Consider the following 23,303-nt stretch of genomic DNA (forward strand, 5'->3'; position numbering starts at 1 on the left):
CTTCCTCATCTTCTTCTTGCCCTGCTATACTACCTTCTTCGTCCCCATCTGTGCTGTGTTCTTCCTGTTCTGGACACCTTTCGTTGTCCTGGTTTGGCATCTTGTCCTCTTCCTGCTCTGCACACCATTCCTCTTCTTGTCTCTGGATACTCTGCCGTGCCCGCTGATGGTTATTCTCCTGCCCAAATATCTGAACTTCTTCTGTGGAGTTGGATAGGTAACAACTTGACCCATTTTTTTGTTCTGACTCATTTTCTGCCATGTTATATCTCTTTTTCTCCTCTTGGCCTGCCTTCCCAACAATTTTTAATAATGTTTATTTCTTCGGATCACCCTCCCACTTGAAGAGATAAGGTAGGATCTTGGGGTATCTGCTTCTGATACTATCACTCCATAACGTCGCAAATCTGTTATCCAAACCTTATCGTGTATTTGCATCGGAGGACGCATACATACTCGATGGTGTCTGTCAAAATTGGTCTTTTGACAGCCTTTCACTTCTTGATGCATGGTAGCAAACTCCTGCCTATCCACTGTAAATGGTTGCAAGTACTTTTGTGACACTGGTAAGGTGTCTCTAAGTGATCTACCCATCAGGAGTTGAGCCGGGCTGTATTTGAGACCTGACAGTGGTGCATTTCGATAAGACAGCAATCCTAAGTATGGGTCTTCTGATCGATTGATTATGTTTTTAACAATCTTGACTGCAGACTCCACTTGTCCATTGCTCTGTGCATGTTTAGGGCTACTTGTTATATGTGTAAAGCCATACAACTTAGCAAAATCCCTGAATTCTTGAGAGCTATACTGTGGTCCATTATCCGATCTCAGTTCTTTGGGGATTCCTTGTCGAGAGACAGCAGCTTTACATCTTGATATTACTGTGGAAGATGAAATGTTAGGCATTTCATATATTTCTGGATATCTTGAATAATAATCTATCATGATAAGGTACGTTTTTCCCTTTCGTTCCGCTAAATCTGTACCAACAACTTCCCATGGTCCTTGGGGTAACTGAGAAGGCATAAGAGGTTCCGGTGTATTTGGTTTTTCCTTTATGCATGTTTCACAGCTGGAAGTAAATTGTTTAATGTCGTTTGTAATGCCCGGCCACCAAACCGTCCCTCTAGCTTTTTCAATGCATTTCTTGGTGCCCAGGTGTCCTAAGTGAATTCTTGTCAAAATCCCCTTCCTTAGCGATGTAGGTATCACTAGAGTAGTTCCCTTCATTAGTAAACCTCTGATGATAGATAGCTCTCCTCGTACTGTCCAAAATGCTCGGCATGAAACTGGTACTTGTGTAGGTTTCTGTGGCCATCCGTCTTGCACAAGTTGTTTTAGCTCCTTGCATGTTGTATCTGAACCTTGTGCCAGCAACACCTCTTGAATCCTTGTGTCCGAAGCTGGGAAGCACACCATGAACTGAGATTCAAATTCTTCTATTTCCCCGATACTTAGGTCGTCCTTGTCTTCGGAACTGTCAACAGGGGACATCGATAGAGCATCAGGAGTGTAAAAATGCTTCCCCGCCACATGTTGTATAGAAAAAGAATATCTCATTAGCCTCGTTCTGTATCTCTGGAGCCTAGGTGGTAATTCGTCAAAATTCTTCTTGCCGAAGATGGACACCAGTGGTTGATGGTCAGTCATAAGAAGTATGTTCTTGCCGAGGATGTACATCTGGAATCTCTCACAAGCCCATGTAAGCGCTAGTGCCCCCTTTTCTATTTGTGTGTGTTTCTTTTCTATAGAGGTTAGAGACCGTGATGCATAGACTACTGGTTTCCAGTTACCGTTGTCATCAGGTTGTTCCAGAACTGCCCCCAGTCCAAATGAAAATGCATCTGCAGCTACACGAACCTGCTTATTAGGATTGTAATGCAAAAGCACTGGGGGACTGCACAAGAGTTTTTTTATATCCTGAAAAGATATTTCTTGTTGTTGTCCCCAGGAGAAAACATTATCGTCTTTTAATAGTTGACGCAGGAGCTCTGTGATGGAAGCCAGATTAGGTGCAAACTTACCGACATAATTTGTCATGCCCAACAATCTTCTCACCTCCTTAGTGGATTGAGGACGTAACATCCCTTGAATTGCTTCAATTTTAGTTGGATCGGCCTCCATTCCCTTGTCAGACACAATGTGGCCCAGGAATTTAACCCTGCTTGTTACAAACACACATTTGTCATTCAATATAATCCCAGCTGCTTCTATTTTCTTTAAGACTCTGTCCAAGTTTTCATAATGTTCTTGCTCATTTGATCCATAGACCAAGACGTCATCCATGTGACATATGACGCCTGGAGTATCCGTAAGAATGCGAGACATTTCCCTATAGTAAAACTCAGGTGCACTGGTTATGCCGAATGGCAATCTGTTAAAACAGAACCGACCAAAAGGTGTAATAAATGTAGTGAGAAGTCTAGACCTTTTATCTAAGGGTACCTGCCAATATCCACAGTTTGCATCAAGTTTAAAAAATACAACTGCATTTCGAAGGCGAGCAAGGGATTCATCCACTGTAGGTAAAATCATGTGTTCGGTTCGAACTGAGTGATTGAGTGCTGACAAATCAACGCACAACCTGATTTGTCTGTTTGGTTTAGGAACAATTACAATTCCATGCGGTTGGGCACTCAACCGGGGAGATTATGCCCATCTGTAAGAGCCTATCTAATTCCTGTTTAAGTTTTGGTTGGAGTGGAATGGCCACTCTTCTGGAACATGGTGTGCTCACTGGTTGTGCATCACTCTTCAACTTAATTTCATAGGGAACGTTCATCAAACCTACTCCCTGGAAAAGTTTAGGGTATTTCTCTCTTGGGTCGAATTTGTTGACAAAGCTTACTTCCCCGATCCATTGCAGCATTCCCAAGGATTCAACTGCTGGCCTCCCTAGTAATGGTTCTTTCAAGTATTTTACTATGTATACGTCTTGACCGACACTGTGCCCTCTCCAAGCTAGTGTGGTTCTCAATTTTCCTATTATATTTAGTTGTGTGCTGCAGGGACCGAGCAATTTGGTATTTCCTGGTTGTTTCTCTAACACTAACGTATCAACCCCAATGAGCTTACTGAACGATTCTGGTATCACTGTCACATCTGCCCCTGTGTCTATTTTAAAGACGACCTCTTTTTCCCCCACTTTAACTCTTGCTCTCCAGGGTGGGCTGGATTTCTCTTTAATGTTAACAGTGGCTAGGAACAAATCCTCTTGAGAGTTATTACTGTGAATTTCAGAAATCTGCTTAGGTTTGCCCCTTGTTTTGCATACCCTCATGAAGTGTCCCATTCTGCCACAGTTACGGAAAATCTCATTGATTGCAGGACATATGTGCTTTTACATAGGCACCACCACACCTGTAACATTCCCTTGTGCTCTGGAAATTTTGAAGGTTATTCATAGTTTTTGGCTTTGAATACGTTTGTTTACTTTGTTGTATGTTGTTTCTATTGCTTATATTTGCACTAATTCTGTCAATATTTTCCTCTACAATTGTTTCCCTAGTAGATTTCTGAATTACTGCTTGTTGTTTCCGAACAGACTCAGACTGTCTCGCTTTTGTAACTGCACTATCCAATGTTAAATTTGCATCTAATTGTAATGATTCTGATAACTTTTTGTCTTGGATTCCTACTGCAAATCTATCACGCACTAATTCGTTACGCAATGATTTGTATTCACAATTTTCAGAAAGTGTATGTAAAGCGGTAATGAATGAGTCCACCGACTTGTCAGGCATTTGTGAACGAAGGTTGAATTTAGCCCGTTCGTAAATCACATTTCTCCTCGGAATAAAATGTGACTCAAGCCGTTTCACGACCGTGTTGTATGATTTTGAATCCTCCTCCGAGAGTGTGAAAGAATTAATTATTTCCTCAGCTTCTGGTCCCATTACATACACCAATGTACTGACCTGCATTTCGCCATTTTTCTCCGCCAATCCACTCCCAGTCAATATCTTTGAAATCTTTTGAACCACGTGGACCATTCTTCTGGTTTCCTACAGTTGAAGCTAGCAGGTGGAGAAAGAATGCACATGGCTTCTGCCATTGTCTCTCGTATTACCGCACTTTTATACCCGTCTGTACACTTCCTTCACTTCTGCACTTTTATCTCACGGATCCCACTTCTGACACCATGTAATTAGCTTAACTCCCCTTCCATTTTGCACAATATCTTTTATTTCACATCAACTTACATTTCCTATTCACTCGCCATTTACACACCATGCCACACACTACTACCAACACTCCCACTCTCAACTTCCCTACCTACAACCTCTCTACCAACCTCCCATTCCTACATGCAACACAGTGATTGTCTTTGAAGTTTTACATTTCTAAGAATTTTGGTTTTTTGTATTTTTTTCTTATAAGTTCATTTAAAGAATGTGTTATTTAAATTTTTCAAGTGGGTGGTTATGTTTTTGCTTGATTATTTGAAATGAGAAAATTTTGAAAATATTTATGTACATATGTTCACAAAAATGACTGTAATTTTTTAACCGTTTTACCTAAAATGATAAAAAAGAGCTGATTTAATAGCACTTGAAAATAGTTACAAAAGATGTTTCCTGAAAAATTTGGTAGAAAAACAAGTAACAAAATATTAATAAAAATTAAAAAAAAAACACTTGTCTTAAAAAATAAATGTTAATCTAGAGCATTTGTTGTCATTTACCAATTTTTTTTATGCCAAGTTTGAAATTAAGTTTTAATGAATCTCAGAAAAATAATTTCCCTTAGTACAGAATATCTGGCCAGACTTCAGACTTCTATTTCAAGATTATGATCTCTGATAATGTCATGTCACCATCAGTTGACATTAAAATTCTTTAACAAAACTGGCAATCTCCTGTTTCACAGTTTCACACTTGTTTGAACATACTACTGTGGCCGGCAGTTATCTTGGCGTGTCTCAGCGCGGGGGTGCGGGGACAGCGGGACCGGAGAAAGAAGAGGGGGTAAGCAGGCGCCACGTAGCCGAGAGCCGTGTAGTGGCTGTTAGGAAAATATCGCCCTTCAGTGTATACCCGAAAATGGAAGGCGAAGGTGGCAGCTCGCAGAGGCGCGGTAAAGTGATACATAGCGGAGAACGGGAAATAATAAAAACCATGATGCAGTTTATTGATGAAGAAGCGAAAAATAAATGTCTGCTCGAGCCTTTACAGAGACAGACGGCAAGAGCAGCGAAGTACAAGGGTGTGAGAGAACAGTCCATAGTCAGGATTCGTAAAGTCAGCAAAGAACGACCACATGACCCACAGACTACGCCAGAAAAAAATAGGTATTTTAAGTATTTAATAAACAATGGAAATATATCTTTACTACGTTACTGTTACGTAGTGTATAGTGGAGTAAAATATTTGGGCAGTTAGGGTGTGTGTGAGTTGGGCGGCGTCTTGATAGCCTATTGTGGAGAAATGATGAGTATGAAGCGTTGACGAAATGACAGAACGGGGAAAACGGGAGTACCTAGAGAATGTAATAAGAATAGTAATATTAGTAATTAATTTTAACTTAATTTTGTTTTTCGTCACCTAATACAATCAATTATCATGGAAAGAGAACTTCACACGTACATTAAACAAATCATATATGTAATATATATGAGGTTTTGAAGGTTATAATATTCATTCTAAAGTGGAAGTACAATGCAAATTGTATTTACATTTATAATAAATAATCGATTATAGGTGCATTAAAATATAAAGCCACACATACACAAGCATTTTTTAAATGCCATTAACGTTAGTATAAGGTGTTTCCTAAACGAGTGACATGAAGTTAATGCAGCAAATATAACATAACAAGCTCCATGTTTACTTAAATGTACATCCAGCGCTAAATGGAACGTTTAAGGTACGGAAACCGGAGAACGATAAGGGCTAGACTGGCTCCTGCGTCATCAACTATGAGATAGCTTTCGCGCGGAGAGCTACAATTGCGTAATGTTTTGGTCGTTTGCTTTTTCTTGTAAGACTTTTGTTTTAATTAACTTTGAGAACACAATGAATTGAGAAGCATAGTTTTAAATTTATTTTAAATACTAAGTGACCTAGTTTTCCAAAATAAATCGTGTCTGGTTTTCGCTAGTTACTGAGTTAACATTTCAATTAATTTTGGTTAGCATAATGATTAGCAGACACCGTAAGTATATTTAATGGGACAAAGTAAAACTTTACAGGTTTAGATAATAGTTCGTTACTTTTCCTGACAGATGAGTACAAATATTCGAGCACAACCACTGCAATTTACACAATGTTACACTTATGTAATACAAGTACAATTCATAGGATTTCTCACTTTTGGTTTGGTAACCCAGCGCTCTTAGCCAAAAGGCTTTACCACCCTGGGGCCCCCACGGACGTGGATACAGACTTACGTAGTGTAGGAAGTCACGCGCCAAATGTTTTCTGTTCTGCTAGTACAAACCTGGCCGCTGACCTTGACAATAGGGTATCGCTTTCTCTTCGCCCTTCCCTCCCCTACAGACAGGACTAGGGAGCTCAGACGCCAAGATAACTGCCGGGCATAGTAATATATATATATATATATATATATATATATATATATATATATATATATATATATATATATATATATATATATATATATGTAATATTGTACCAGCTCTTACGTACACCGTAGTGTTACACTTTGTTCAGTTCATTTGAGTCTGGTGTAGTAACATCTGTTGTGTGATCACTGAGTATCAAAAATTTGTTTGAACTTGTAGGCTATCCCATGATTTTTTTTGTACACTGTAATAATTTTAACCAAAATGAAATGGTTAGAAATATAAACTATTCAATGTTTGCTATTACAGGGTGGCCACCAAATGGTTAAAAATTTAGGCTAATGTGTGGAATTTGTAAGGGCTTTGAAAACAGGAAAATAGTCTGGAATATTACTTCTTTCCTGGGTTAATATTGCATGTTGATGTTGCACAATATTTATATTAGAAAAACATTGCAACTTTTGAAAATGATCAGGCAGTGAACCTATACGGTTTTGTGTTGGCAACAACTAGAGTATTCCCAGACATTTCATGTATCTGCTCTTCTCATAGGTGAAATACGTCTATCCTTGGAAAAGATGGAGAAGGGAAATATTACCATATAAACAATACGTACTGTACTCTATATAATGATTTTTACTTTCCTTTTATGCTGATAAAGAAACATTTTCTGTTTTTACAATGCTTTATTTTTGTTGAGCACAATGTAGCTAAGATTTAGAAGCAATGTTCTTTATGATTTTTGGGTCGCTTAATTTATAATACCGGGAAAGAACCAGCATACACTCAATTATTATCACTAAAAAATATAGGTATAATAATTGGTAGTGCATAACATAAAATGTTTAAAAAAAAATAAAAAAACTGAAGTTTTATACATCAAATTGGGTGGTTTTCTGTGTTAATTAAGTGCTGTAATTCCTTTTACTATAATATTTTTGTCTAAAATATAAAAAAAAAAATTATTTTCACATTTCTTTAAAACATTGATTTGGAGTGATATATTTTGTTGATGCTTTCTTTCAAGGACTTACTAAGCTCAAAAGTCGTTAAGCACATTCGGGTCTATGCTCAAGCTCGGCTCGAGCACGGTATTTTAATCCTGGATCGCCACTCTAGCCTGTCTCGAGCAGACGTTTTCATGAACTGATATGAGCTTGCTCGAGCGGAAAACGAGCTTGGATTGTCATGCACGCTTTCCAGTGTCATCTTAGTTCTATTGTCGCAGCTGGATGCCATATGCTGTAGTGTTTTACGTGTGAAGAGGTTTTTTCCGTGCTGCATTGCGCCTTGTGAATTATTGGTTTTTTGTTGCTGTGGAAATGGCAAAAAGATTGCGCAAGGGTGAAAAATTTTTGAAGAGGAAGGAGTTTTTATATTTTCTGGTTCAGAAGCTGATGACTGCAGTTCTGATTCTTTGTATGAACCATCATCTGACTACTCTGACACATAATACTGCACTTTATCCATCAGAGAACCTGACTATTGATGAAGGAATGTGTTTTTTTCGAGGACTTTTGTACTTCCGTGTTTATATAAAAAAATAAATCTTATAAGTATGGTGTAAAGTTAAATATTCTTTGTGACACAAATACAGGATTTTTCCTAAATTGTGTGGTATACACTGGTGGTACTGGAAGTGTGGATAACTCTATTGATTGTCTTGTTCGGAGATTGTGTCATGATTATTTTGGTAAGGCACACACAATTTACATGGACAGATTTTATACAAGTCCATCATTATTCTGTAAGTTGCGGGATGAAAAGACACTGGCTGTGGCTACAGTTCAAAAAAACTGCAAATGATTGCCGGCCGAACTAAAAAGCAAAGAGCTTGCGATAGGTGCAACAATTTTTCGGAGGTGTGGTCCCTTTGTGGCTGTAAAGTGGAAGGACACACGTAAAGTGTACTGCATCACCACAAAAACAAACCATCATGCAGTGAAGTCAGCGTAAGAAGTAGAGGGGGCTTAGTTGCTAAAACCAAACCTGATATTGCACTAGACCAGGGGTCGGCAACCTGCGGCTCGCGAGCCACATGCGGCTCTTTGGATGTGAAGCTGCGGCTCTTTAGTTCCGTACCAGAAATACTGCATCACCAGGTCATTTATACAGAAAATACTTTTTTATTACAAACCAGTAGTAAGCCTGGTTTTTTTTCCACGCTTGTTATATTTTACTAAACAATATGTCATCAAGCAGTTAAATTATCAATTTGTCATCCGCCCGAGGTTTTCGTTTTACTAGTACTTATGGGCTGTGCTGTTAGTAAGTGTTTAATTGTTTTAATTTTTTACTAATATAATAAGTAATTATCTAATAAGACCATATATATTATCTAATTTGTTGTGAAAAAACACTACTTGTATATGAATAAATTTTTCTTATGAATAAATAGATAAGTTTTTTTTATAAAACAACTTTATTATGCAAGTACTATTTATTGTTGGCAAGAAAAATTTTTGTGGCTCTTTAAAAACTTTGAAATTTTGTAAATTGTAATTTTTGGCTCTTCCGACTCAAAAGGTTGCCGACCCCTGCACTAGACTACAATATAAACAAAACTGGCTTTGATCACGTTGATCAACTACTCAAGTTATTATCCCTTCTAAAGAAAGTCAATAAAATTGTGGAAAAAAGTTGTTTTTTTTTACCTGTTTTTAATGTCAATTCTAAACACATTTATTTTTTTAAAGAAAACCAGAGCCGATGGCAACAAAACTTATTTGGAAAACTTCATGAAGGCCCTTGTAAACCCACTGGCTTCGTATGGCGCTACCGTAGCAGAGGTTTGTTCATCATCATCCCCATATACTGATCGGTTGTCTTTTAGCCATTTTCCAAAGAAAATTCATCCAACTGAAAAATAAAGACAAGGTATTCTAAAGTAGTTTCAAATGTAGGCAAAGCCATCATTGGTAAAAGACTAAGGAAATTAACTCATTGGTGGTGCAAAGACTGTGGTTTTGTTCTGTGCGTGCCAGAAGGAAGATTTCATTCGAAGTCAAAATTTTCATAAACACAACAAAGTAAAAATTAATTTAGTATTCAAATATTGTAATAAGGTGATTATTGTGAAAAATATCATAAAAAGTAAAACAATTTAGAGTTAAAAAAAGTTTATTACATTGAATATTATCACGTGTGTAAAGAATTTTTGTTATTTTTGTAAAACATAGTTTTTTATCAAAAGAAAAGAAAATAAATAAAAAAAATTTTTGAACATTGTTAAAAAAGTGTAAACTCTGAAGTTTTTTGTCATGTAGTAAGTATTTTAAATACTGATTGAAATATTTATATTAAAAAAAGTTTTAAAAAAACTAAGCCTAGGGTCATGTGATTCAGGACAATTTTAACCTCTAGACTTTAATGTGTTAATTTAAGGCAAAAAAAAATTTTTTTACACTTTCTAAAAATGAAGTGAAATTAGGAGGAGGGAATCATCAGGTGATATATCTCAAAAATTATTACGTTATTCTTCAGGACGAAGATACTTTCATCATTGGACAAATACTCACTCCACCACCCACCTGTGTTGCATTCTTCAAAGAAGGCGTTTAACTGAAGCACTGTAATTAAGTTTATATTTTTAACTGTTTAGTTCACAATACTGTTTCTATGTACACATTTCATTCACCACCCATACCACTTTAGATGTATGAATTAATAGACTAAAAAAGTATTACTATCTAAATGGGTGCCATTACAAAACTTAATTTTTCTGGGTGCAGAATTTCATTATTTTACACCACATGTCATAAATACATCTGTTAACTTGGGAGGTACAAGACAAGTCTTCAGTGATCGTGAAACAATCAATTATTATCAATAAAAGACTGTCTAACTTTTGCATACAAGATATTTCAGGTGTTCAAATTAAAAATCTTACAAACCAGAGAAAAAGATTGGTAGTATTTCACAATGTGAAAGATATCTTAGGGACCCGATCAATCTACTGGGTGCTAGTTATAGTATACAAAAAAAACTTCATTAATTTAGAGACAAAGGAGAAATCCACATTGTGTGTGTCAGTAACTCTCTCCAGTCATATTTTGCTTGTACTCCTACAGGTTACATCACTGTTGTGTACAATGATGTATGGTGGGTAGCAAAGAATGACTGTGTTGCTGAACAGAAAGTCAACTTTCTCCACCCAGTGGACCATCACCATCTTATTTTTTTCCTCAGCTTCTTTCAATAAAAAAATTTTTGGTGCAGGTTGATCCGGAAAAGCAAGACCCCAAACGGAAAGGTTCAATGACAGTCCCTGGCATATCCCCATTGGTTGGAGACATAGATTTGGACCTTACAAATGTAACCAGACGACGTAAAAAGGTACAATACTATTATTACTCTTTTTGCTTGCAGTTTATTGATTGCGTGTCCATGAGGTCAATATTTTTCTCTGTAATTCTTAATAATTAAGTGGTTTGAACTATAGTCAGGGAAAGTTTGGAATAGAATGCTATGATTTTGTAAGAATAAAAAGGTTTTTTAATATGAGTGTTTGGTTGCAAAATGAAATTCAGGGACCAAAAGTATTATCTTTAAAAGAAAAAAATTAACAAGAGTGGATTCAAAAGGGTTTCTAAGAAAGATAAGAAGTCTGGCATAAATGTATTTGAGGTTAGTGGTACTTCTATTTAAGTAAAATTTAATTATTTCTGTTTTTGTGCATTTATTTCGTAATTACAGTTATGTATGTATAAATATTTATTACTGAACTTTTTTAATATAAACTTGAGCTAAGTCAAGGGCAGTTGGTGTCATGGTGGTAGCTATGCTGGACTTGCTCGGACTGTACACTCCTGCAGAATGCAACTGATTTGTATTACTAATATATATTTAAGAGGTACTGACTATTAGTGACAAATCATGATGTAACCCATGGGTACAGACAAGAGGAATTTTTTTGAGTAAAAGTTTACAAGGTTTAAGATGTTTTTCAAAATTTACTGCTATTTTACTTAAGAATGCATTTTCCATATACTTATAGTAACTTTGGAGACTAATCAACTTAAAATGTTCGAATCACCACCTATGAAAACCAGTCAGCTATTTATTCACGAATAAATTATCATGGAACTTCACACAGCAGAAGTCTCAAAAATTGAAGATCTTGTAAAAAACTTAGAGTCTCTTTGTACCAAGGTCAACGACCTCAAAAATGAAAACTTTTTACTAAAAACACTTCTATTAGATTCACATTCAGAAACTAAGTTAATCAAGCAACCACTTTGAGACATCAATCAAAGTTTAATTTCACAAAATGTAAATGGAATATCTTATAGTCAAATTGCCATGGAATCAACCACCAGCTTGAATATCAATAAGGTCATGTTTATACCCCTAGAGGCAGCTCTGACCAACTTATGTTCCAGCTTAAAAACTATGCCATCATCAGCGGAAACAACATAGAGAATGCTGACCAAGATCTAGATGGTTTTATTGTCATGTAATACGGACATAAATCCAAGACATCAACTAACACTAGTAAAACATGTACAGGAGAGGAAAAAACACCTATGTAAATGGGCATCAGGAACTTTCTTACCTTAAATACTGTAGATCAAACCGCACTGAAAAAAAGAAAGGTTTCTTCATCACATGTTTAGATCCCCTATACAGGAACATGAAATTGTTGAATTTATCTCTAAGTCAGACTAAAAACTATGTACCAAATACAACTCGTACGCTTCCTTTCACGTCTCGTTTCAAGAAGACTTTTATCAGAATAAACATCATCATATTCTTGCCAGTGGTTGTCTGATAAGCTTATTTTACAGCAAGTTATACCCAGATAAAATTGCAGCTAACGAAGTTTATCACAAACAATTCAGAATCGACAGCTTCTAACACTCCTTCAACAAAAGAGCTCCCTAAGCCAAGAAGCACTATTATTTCACCCCTGACTCGTCTTAGCTCTTCTTTGATATCTTCTGTGGTGCTCGGAGAAGCATCGTAACTACTCTTCGGTGTTTTTCATCTCGGAAGAGTGGTCCAAAGAGTGTTCAATTGCTTATCAAAATGTTAGAGGCTTGTGCATCAAGTCTAATGAATTCCTTGTAAATCTTATAAACTCAAATTATAACATTGTATGTCTTACAGAAACATTTGTTAATGACCAATTTTCAATCTTCAGAAATGATAATAATTAATTACTCTCATAAAAAAAGAGGTGTACTAACTGCCTCTAACAAAAGTAAATTTATTTCAGTCCTACAAATAACCAAATACAACTATCCAGGTTTTGAAGCCATGTGGGTAAAAATCAAAATGAACTCCAACAACAATATTTTTTACTCTTGGCAATGTTTACCTACCTCCTGACACATCACCAAATATTTACCTTTGTGATAATAGCTGATTACAATGCACCCAGGGTGGACAGGTAAAACAATACAACCTTTCGTTCCAAACGCGTATATCAGAAATTATGGTCGGTATGGTTAACTTTATTACTATTTTGGTCTAAGACGGACTAATAATACCCTACATTACATTAACCTACTCAATTAAGTTTTAAAAATAATGTACATCATAACAATGTTGCTGTTTGAACATTATACACTATACGGTTTCTCCTGCAACTGATATTCTTATTAAAGAAGATATATACCGTCCTGTTCTGAACATCAATATCTCATTAGAGTATGTCAACACTGCAATAAATTATTGGCTGTACTTTTTTAATTACAGGAATGGTGAATTTCTTGGTTTATATTACTCGCTATCATGTATGGACGAATTTTTACAGTACTTCCAATGTCAATATAATTGTTGAATAACTTAATACCTGCTTATGTAAAAAAAATTATACTTTTTTTACAGTTTTGTCACTACTACATTCTTGCTACCTTTCATGTGTTAATCCCAAATTTAAAGTGGGTGAGTCACACAATCCATCTCATAGAAACCATGTCAAAGATTGGTTATCTTTTAAAGCTACGAACTCATTGTGCTCAAGAAAGTATTAGAACCTCTCCACAGAAAAAATGCAGGCTTACACCTACTTTTCATACACACAATACCGTTGTTCGTGCCGATTAAGTGTGTGAATCTCGTACATCAGGTGTGCAAATCTTTATCCCCTTCTTGCAACTTCAGCGCTCCTAATGCTACACTCGAAGCATCTACTTGCACACAAAATGTTCTGTCAAAATCAGGTAATATAAGTGCAGGAGGTTGGGAAATAGCCCTTTTTAATTAATTAATTAATTAATTAATTAATTTAGGCCTTCAGTTATGCACAGATAGTAGCATAGTCATCAATTAACCAACAAAAATAGCAAAACATTCCCAAAAAATTCATGAGTGGCTCATTCTTTAAAATTATCAACGCTCTTTAGGAGATGTCTTTACGTCCCCGAAACAGGTTGCTAAAAAAGACATCAACATTAGCGAAGTAAAAAAAATTTAAAAATAAAGGAAGTAGCTGTAAGATTTAGCAAGTAAAATAAAAGAATTAACTTTAACTGTAAATTTATTATAATTGAAAATAAGGAAATATTGTGTAAACTATACCTTAAAATACAATTTTTAATTTGGCTTATGTGTTGTGAATAGCGTGCCTTTACACAAAACACAAAACTAGTCTTTCTGTGAACAAAGAATTCAAATGTGAGTTTAAAAACTATATTATCTCTGTACCAAAACATATATATTATGTTAAGAACCTAAATGGCTACAATATATAAATAAATTACTTTTGATAAGCATGAACTTCATACTTTTTTAAACCAACCAAAAAACATTCCAGTCCGAGTTTTTATGTTCGAGGCAAGCATTGGAATATCACACACTTACACCTGTGAAAACTGTGTATTTAATATATTTAGTTACAGGCCTGTATATATTATTTTGCAAAATGCCAATGCAATATAATAGCAATTTAGTTCAAAATCTTTCTTTGCATGGTCGGTACAAAATAAATTAATTAATTCAGTGATTGTAATAGCTTTTTTGACAAGTTTATTTTCACAAACTGAGTTAACTACTAAACTAAATTGGCTAGACTAGACGACTTGGTCTTTTGGCAATGATGATCATATCTCCCAAACAGTCATGCTTATTAGCGTGCTGTAACATTTTCCACCCCCGACTCACGTTTGTTCGGGCGCCATTGGTTGTTGCACAACTCCCCAACCAAAGGGATTTTCCAGCGGTTCAGTGGTTACCGAAAAATGGCTACACAAGAGTTTGTCGCATCACTTCCACTCAACCAACTCGCAACACGTTGATCCAGTCCTTTTTCAGTCTCGCTTCCTTACTCCTCCCCTGTGCACCTTACACCCACGTTTTCTCACAGCGTCCCCTCCTCCATCTTCACCTTCCTCTTCCTCCGTCCTCTCTTCCGCCGGCCGTCCGTATCCCTCCGCCACACTCCAAAAAAGGGAATTTGACTTCACCACTGTTTAGCAAGCTCACTTATTCTAACGAAGTCTAATTTCAGAAAATGTTTAACCACTATTCTTGACGTCCTACAAGTTAGTTCACACGCAAAAGTTTCAAGCTAAAACTAAGTGGATCAGGGTGCAAGAAAGTAGTTCCTAGCCAATAACAGCCCCCTGGCTGTAGACAATACTGCTATCAAAGTTGGAAAAAAGTGGCTTAACTGCCATTTTATCAGGGCATGGGGGTAAGCTGCAGTCCACCTCACAACCCCCCAGATAAAGTCATCCTAATGGGTGACTCTCACAACATTCAGATGGCTTTCTCTCTCAGCAGGCTCACGTCAGTCACTGCACTAGTAGCATGATCAACACAAATAACATTCCTCATTCTCCTCTATATAATAACACCACTTATCTACACAGGCTCTTAGTTGTCATGGCTTCTAGTCTCCCACTAGGGTAACCCAACCATGTTGCCCCTACCACATGAGATCCAGTCATGGCCCCTTTCTTTAACACCCTCAAATCACATGTCACAAAAGTAAGGCTTCAGTAACCCTTGATTAAAGATACCCCGCACTTCATTATTTTTGACCCCCACCAGTTCCCAAACATTCGGGCCCTTTGCCTTGCTTAGCCTGAAAGGTCCCTCATAGAGTAGGTGAAGTTTCTTGGTTTCCTTCTGCAAATAGTTACTTTTCTCACTAACTCTGAGTAGTACTAGGTCCCCTACCTGGAATCTCTGAAACGGTTTACTTTGCTGCTGACCCCTCTTTAACGCTGCATGCTTCAAGCGAAGTCGTACTTCTTTCACCCTATCTTCCCTACTCAATTCATCGCCTGCAGGAAACACACATTGTCCTGCTAGCTCATCCCGTTGTCTTTCATCTGTCACAATCTCTCGAGGAGAGAACCCGGTCCCACTGTGTACCTGCTCATTAAGCAGTCTGTTGATGAGCGGAACTGCATCAGCCCACTTACTATGCCTATCATGGCAGTAGGTCCGCAGCAATCTCCCTATTTCCCGCATGACTCTCTCACTAGGGTTGCTTTGGGGATGTCGGACAGAACTGTACACTACTTCTGTTCCTGCCCAGGCGCACTCCCATCTCCACATGTCTGATGTAAATTGCGTCCCATGATCGCTAAGCACCCTCTTAGGTACCCCATACTCACTGAAATACTGATTGATCAGCTTGCTAACACAAGCAGCTGCGGTAGCTTTCTTTAATGGAAAACAACAGACCAGCTTTGAGAACACATCCAACACTACGAACAGATACTGAACACCGCCCCGACCCTTTGGTAATGGTCCATACAAATCAACTGCGATCAGCTCCCCGGGCCCCTCAGGAATAATCGGCACCCAACTGCCCTCCCAGCTCCTATTCGGATACTTGGCCTTCTGGCATATGTCACAACTCCGTAATATCTTCCTAATACTTTTCTCCATGCTCACCCAGTAGTAGCTATTTGTTGCTAACCACAGAACTTTCTTGGCCCCAAAATGACCATTGCTGCGATGCAAATGCCAAACAAGCCTTTTCACCCAGCACTCAGGAACACATAACTTCCAGTCCACTGTGCCTGCCTTTTTCTTTCTGAAAAGTAACCCCCCAGATAAACAATACCACTGCTTTAAATTTTCTGCCCTTGCATTACTTCCCACCTGACTGGTGGTTTCCAATGACTTGATCACATCACCCCACACAGGATCCTCTCTCTGCCGTTCCCCTAGCTGACCAAACCTAGCCACCAAGATCTCGTCTCGCTCCAAGGTCATCCCCGCCATCACTGGTCCCGTGCGTGGTTTTTCCTCCAGCACTATCTCCTCCCCCTCTATCACGGTGCGGCTCAACAGATCAGCATCTTGGTTTTAACCCCTGTTCACATACACTATCTCTAGACGATATTCCTGCATTGCTAAACACCAGCGTGTTAGCCGGCTTCCCATTAACTTGCAAGACATAAGGAACGAAAGCGAATGGTGGTCTGATAATACCACAACCGAGCTACCTAACAACAGATTACGCAGCTTTCCCAAACCCCACACTACGGCCAGACACTCTCTCTCAGTGACTGTATACGCACGCTCCGCAGGGCTCAGCGTCCTACTCAGCAACCCTATAAGCTCCTCTTCCCCCTTCTCGCCTCGTTGAAAGCACTTTACCCCTATTCCGTAACTGGATGCATCAGTGCACAAAAAAAAAGGTTTGCTCATGTTAGGATGCCTTACTATACAGTTGTCAATAAACAAGGCCTTTGCTCGTTCAAAACTGTCTTCACACTCCTGCTCCCACTGCCACTTACAACCTTTCTTTAATAACCTGAGTAATGGTTCCACAGTATCAGCAAATCTTTCGGCAAACCGCCGGTAAAAATTGCACAACCCTAAAAATCCCTTCAGCTCCTTGACTGACTGTGGCCTAGGAAAATCTTTTATTAACTTTACTTTATCAGGGTCCGGTCTGATCCCCTCTGCACTGAGCTGAAACCCCAAAAACTTTACTTCTCTTCTCAGAAACTTTGACTTGGATAACCTCAGTGTCAGGTTCACCTCTCTAAGCCTACACAACAGTTTATCCCAAATCTGTACATGCTGTTCAAACGTCTCTGTGGCAATCAGAACATCATCTACATAAGTATGCACCACTGACTCTAGCTCGGGTCCCAACGAAACATCCACCGCTCTGCAGAACTCCCCAACGCTATTTTGTAGGCCAAAAGGGAGCACTTTAAATTGATACGACCGCCCTCTGTACAAAAAAGCTGTATACGGCCTATCTTCCTTCTTTAGTGGTACCTGCCAATACCCTTTTGTGAAGTCGGTCGTGCTGATATATTTACTGCCGTAAAATGATTCAAACAGGGAATCAGGTTCGACCGGGCTTTGCCTGTCAGGCACAATATGATCTTTCACCCCCCGGGAATCAACACAAATTCGTACACTCCCGTCGCTTTTCCTTACACACATAAGCGGATTGACAAATGGGCTGTTCCCCCGCTCTATAATACCCTTCTCCACCATTTCTTTGATCTGTCTTTCCACTTCCTCGCTGCATGCTCTAGGTATTGGGTAACTTTTCCCTTTGAATGGGGTGGTTCTGGTCACCGGTATGGTTGCAGTATACTCGGTTGTCAGCCCTGGCTCGTCGCTGAACACATCGCTATAGCAGCGCAGTACTTCCCGCAGCTGCTCTCTCTCCCCTTCACTCCCCTCCTCACAGGCCGCCAACACACTGTCCAACCTCTCCTCCCAGCCACTCAAGGACACATGGCTCCTGCTTATCTCTTCCCCTCCTACAGCAAGCGCTAGTTCTCTCTCCTCTCTCCCCTTCTCCCACTCCTCTACGTACTGCACTCGCAGCGACCCCCCACCCCGCTCGAACACCGTTGTGCCCTGCAGCATACTGTATTCTTTAGTGCTTACGAAAATACTCCCTGTAACAAAGCTTACTACTACCTCGTGCGTTGCCATGAAATCAATGCCAATTATTATTTCCTTAGCTAACTGTGGGATGACCAAACAGTTTGCAAAATACTCATCTGGCCCTATCTTGAAATTCAGATATACCTGTTTATTTACTTTCTTGCTTTTTCCCCTTGTTGCTCCTATTATGGTTAACTGCGGCACCGGAAGTACCGGAAACTCATATCCTAACCTGTTTAAGTTCACCAGAAACTGTTCGCACACACCAGACACTTCTGACCCGGAATCAAACAAGATTGCCACACCCTGGTCTCCTACTTTGCATGCCAGTTCCGGAACGACTCTGCCTTTCACTACAGTTTCTGCCTCGTTTAATAAAAAACTTCTATCGTCAGTGAAAATTACATCAATACTATCACGGGTTTCTGCCCGGTCAACAGACTGCCTCCTATCAGTGTGGATCTGCCTAACCTGGCAGCTTAGGCTAGGCGACCCTCTCCGTTTCCCGGAACAGCACCGTCCTTGTGTTCATTGTTTTGATTTCTGTCTGTCCTCTCTCCTGCTCCGCGCCCTTCACCGGTTGTCGCCCAGTCTCCCTTCCTTCCACCCCTCCATCTGTCCCTCCCCCCTCCTTGCCAACCCCCTCGCCAGTTGCTGTTGCCATCGGCTGGCCTGCCTTCTTCCCTGCCTTCCCCCCTCACATTCCCGGGGTGACCTTGGGCGTCCCTCCCCTCCTGCGCTTCTCCACTCCATCCGTCACCTCTTTGGCCTCCGCCGCTTCCCCCCATCCCTCGCTCTAAGCGATGGTCTGTGTCACGATTTCCTGTCCTGTAAAATCCTCCCCCCTTCTCACGCAGCGCACTGAGCCTATCCAACTCCTTCAGCACTTTTCTAAGTTGCTCAATTGTCGTGATTTCCTTGCCCACTAATGCCTCCTGCACCCGCAGTGGTGACTGTGTGTAAATCATGGTTATTATTTCCTCCTCACCTAATGGCGTGTCATAGTACCTGGCTCTTTCTACCACACTACTCAGATGGCTCTCCAAGCTCCCTTCAACACACCGTCCCCGGTACAGTTCAGCTCTATCAGTTCCCTGAATTCTCTTGTCCCAGTATTCCGCTGTAAACTCACGCTCGAAGTCAGCAAAATTTGCCATTCGGTGGTCACAGAGCCTAAGCCAGTTGCTACTACCCCCTGTTATTGACCTCTTGGCCACTACCAATTTCTCCTCACTCCCACAACCATACATAGAAAAAAACTCCTTTAGGTTGCTGGTATGTTTACGCGGGTGTACATTTCCGTTCCCGGTGAACTTCGGTATGTCACGATCGTGGTATTGTGGTGCACAACGTCCGCCCCTACTTGTGTTGTCCTCCCTGGTCTCTCCCCGCTTGTTTACTTCCCCCTGACTTTCACAGGTAGCTGTTTCTACTGCTGCACTTCCCAGCCTGCTTGTTCGACTCCGGTTAACAAGCTCACTTTCCCCTGGCTGCACCCTGACCACCTGTTCCAGCGCTAACATTTTATTCCCAAGCCTTGCTATTTCCTGGCTATGCTCAGCAACTTGTCCGCTGACCTCCATCCACCTTCCCTCTCCCTGTTCCTGCCCACTTTCTACTACTCTCAGGCGATTTTCAACCTCACCTAAACGCAGTTCACAGGAGTTCTCAAAGCTAATCTGCCTAGCCATCACTTTATCTCCTTCCTCCCTCATTTCTTTTCTGAAAGCACTCATTTCCTCCCGCAATCCAATAAACTGATTATTCTGTTCACGAAATTTGTTCTCCACCGTTAGTTGGAATGATTGCTGACCTTTGATAATTTCCCTCAACATGTCCATAACTTCACTACTTTCGCTACCTTGCGGAGATAGCGGTGTGCTGTCGGCCGCACTGGGTGGGCTAACAACGCTCGCGCCAGCCCCTTCACCATCTCTCTCCCTTCCCCTACTTTCCCCTCCTTCAGAGGTTATACCCAAATCCTTTTCATTCCCGTTACTCCGTTCTGCGTCACCCCTCGCGCCCCCGCTACGAGTATCTACTGGGGCCATGACTGTCTCCTGTGTTTACAATATTAAACCACTTGCACAAAGGTTATATAACTCCTAATTACGTAACTATGTTTACCCTGATCCACAAAACACTTGAAAGCAGGACAAGAATAACAGGCAGACGGCCATAGTTATAGAACACAAAGGACACCAACTATGGTTTCACAGGAGCTCGGCTCGACGGAAAACCACACCATGTGACAGTTTCTTCTTTCCTCCGCAAAACACAACTCCCTCAAAAACCCGCGGAACACAGCTCATCCATCCAGTCTCGTATCGGCACTTCACTCATGTTTGTTATGGCAAATTACACTGACCTTAATCATCCTGTTTCAGGAATACCTTACACGCAGCTTCTCCTTTGTTTCTCTTCTCTCGCAGCCATATTTCTCCCTGAATACTTCTTTCTTCAGATCCCTGTTCGGGCGCCAGCTCAGTTGTAACGTTTTCCACCCCCGACTCACGTTTGTTCGGGCGCCATTGGTTGTTGCACAACTCCCCAACCAAATGGATTTTCCAGCGGTTCAGTGGTTACCGAAAAATGGCTACACAAGAGTTTGTCGCATCACTTCCACTCAACCAACTCGCAACACGTTGATCCAGTCCTTTTTCAGTCTCGCTTCCTTACTCCTCCCCTGTGCACCTTACACCCACGTTTTCTCACAGCGTCCCCTCCTCCATCTTCACCTTCCTCTTCCTCCGTCCTCTCTTCCGCCGGCCGTCCGTATCCCTCCGCCACACTCCAAAAAAGGGAATTTGACTTCACCACTGTTTAGCAAGCTCACTTATTCTAACGAAGTCTAATTTCAGAAAATGTTTAACCACTATTCTTGACGTCCTACAAGTTAGTTCATACGCAAAAGTTTCAAGCTAAAACTAAGTGGATCAGGGCGCAAGAAAGTAGTTCCTAGCCAATAACAGCCCCCTGGCTGTAGACAATACTGCTATCAAAGTTGGAAAAAAGTGGCTTAACTGCCATTTTATCAGGGCATGGGGGTAAGCTGCAGTCCACCTCACAGTGCATTAGCTTTTGCCTCACCAACACAAGACATTTGAGTAGACCCACAGATGAGCAAGCATCATTCACTCTCAGACTTGAAAAACGAGCCGAATGTCTTTAGAATTAAAAACTTACTGCTCGTGACTACTCTCATAAGCACCGCTTGATATAAACATAAATTAAACACCACAGCATAATTGTGAGAGGCCGCCCCAACTCAGCCCACAGTCACCGCCTTGCACCCAGTCATGTTGACACGACTGCCGTCCGCCCTAGAGTCCCACTCGCAGCTCTCTCCTCCCCCCACTCCACAGCACTGCCTTCCACTCGCTCAGTGCGTGCCCACAAGTCTGTTGCTGATATTCATTATGTCCACACAAAAACGTATGCTTCAATGTCTTAAACTAATTATATAATTACAATAAATGGATAACCATTGCTATAAAAACATCTAACACTTAACAGAAAATATTTTAACCAAAATACAATAATTTATCCAGTATCGACATCTATGTGCCTTTATTTTTCTTACTGCTCTTTGATGGCCCACTTTAGGAAAGGCTTAATTTTTTTAACATTTCTTGCGGTTTTTAAACAGATACTTAACTTTGGAAGATTTTGAGATATTTAATGTAAGCATGGTACCTACTCAAATTCAATAAATTGTATAATTAAGATTGAATTGTTCCCTAAAATTCTGTACTCTGGATATTAATCTTAGTTCTATTTTTTCTACATGGCCTTTTCATAAGAATGCAGATTGTTAAGCATTAGCTAGCTTTGCAAAAAAAAAAATATCCAAACTTACTTGAGTCCTCAAAACTTTGGAACCACCGTAAGTCTATACTTTTTAAAAATGTAGGCGAAATGAGAGATATATTTCTCTTCTTTCCTTCTATTTACACTATCTGAACTTTTAAAAAACTTTAGAAGTGCCCACACTCCTTTTCATGCATAAGCTAAAATTAATTTGATTCAACAAAATAATTTTGTGCTGTAAACTTCATTCGGACCAACTGGAGCTGTGACTTATCTTTTGGGTTACTTAAAAGTTTTACACCTTTTATACTAGACCAACTATGCTCTATGACTGCATCCTTCATTTCTTTGTCATTATCAACAAATCAAAAGCATCATCCCGTAGTAAAGTTATTTTAGGTCAAATTAGTTAATTTCATTATTTAAAATAAAATCATTATTTAATTATATTAGTCATTATCCAAAACATTCTAAATTAAATGAAGATAAACTTACCTTAAACATACAACACATAATGCTTCATTCCTCCATCAGGAAATAATTCTGACACATTCATACCCATATAAAAAATTATTATATTTGCTTACATTGAACTTCATTATTCCTATTAACTTGAATTACTGAGGATTTGAAAATCCAGCCAGTTCTCTACAGTAATACTACAACTTGTAAACATAGAGGTAGCTTAATAGTTGACATGTCTATGTTTATTCATATTAAATGTTCCTTCAGTAATAAATTTTATGCAAGAGAAAAATGTTTCCATTATTAGATATTTTTCCAGTTTCCATGTAAACCTTATGTGTGTGTTTGTTTCCAGGTGAAAAGATTAACACAGATAGCTGAAACGAGTATAGAAGACCTAAACCAGCTTAGAACAACAAGAGGGGCTAGTATGAAATCCCCAAATTTACAAAAGGTAATTTTTTTATTATTACTCTTTCTTTATTCAGATTGATAATTATAATTTTAAAAGTTATATTCATGCTTATGTTAAAAACAAACAAACTGTAATAAACTTAACACTCAAACACACACCTGTCCTGCTGCGAGTAACCATTGAATTCTGCGGCGGCCAGACACAACACACCTGTCGCAGACCTGCCAACTCTCACGATTTTGGTGTGAGGCTCACGATTTTAAGGTC

The 23,303-nt window shown here is 39.4% G+C and overlaps 1 protein-coding gene across 9 annotated transcripts in view; it reads left to right on the forward strand.

Annotated features, from left to right (window-relative positions):
* The window catches only part of LOC134529175 (uncharacterized), a 646,085-nt gene that overhangs the window by 458,995 nt on the left and 163,787 nt on the right, over positions 1 to 23,303 (forward strand). For all 9 annotated transcript variants that reach the window (XM_063363010.1, XM_063363001.1, XM_063363007.1 and 6 more), the window contains 2 exons: positions 10,742 to 10,858; positions 22,977 to 23,075. In XM_063363010.1, coding sequence (XP_063219080.1) covers positions 10,742 to 10,858; positions 22,977 to 23,075 — 216 coding nt within the window. The remainder of the gene's footprint in view (positions 1 to 10,741; positions 10,859 to 22,976; positions 23,076 to 23,303) is intronic.

This window comes from Bacillus rossius, chromosome 2 (genome assembly GCF_032445375.1).
Source record: "Bacillus rossius redtenbacheri isolate Brsri chromosome 2, Brsri_v3, whole genome shotgun sequence".
Classification (NCBI taxonomy): domain Eukaryota; kingdom Metazoa; phylum Arthropoda; class Insecta; order Phasmatodea; family Bacillidae; genus Bacillus; species Bacillus rossius.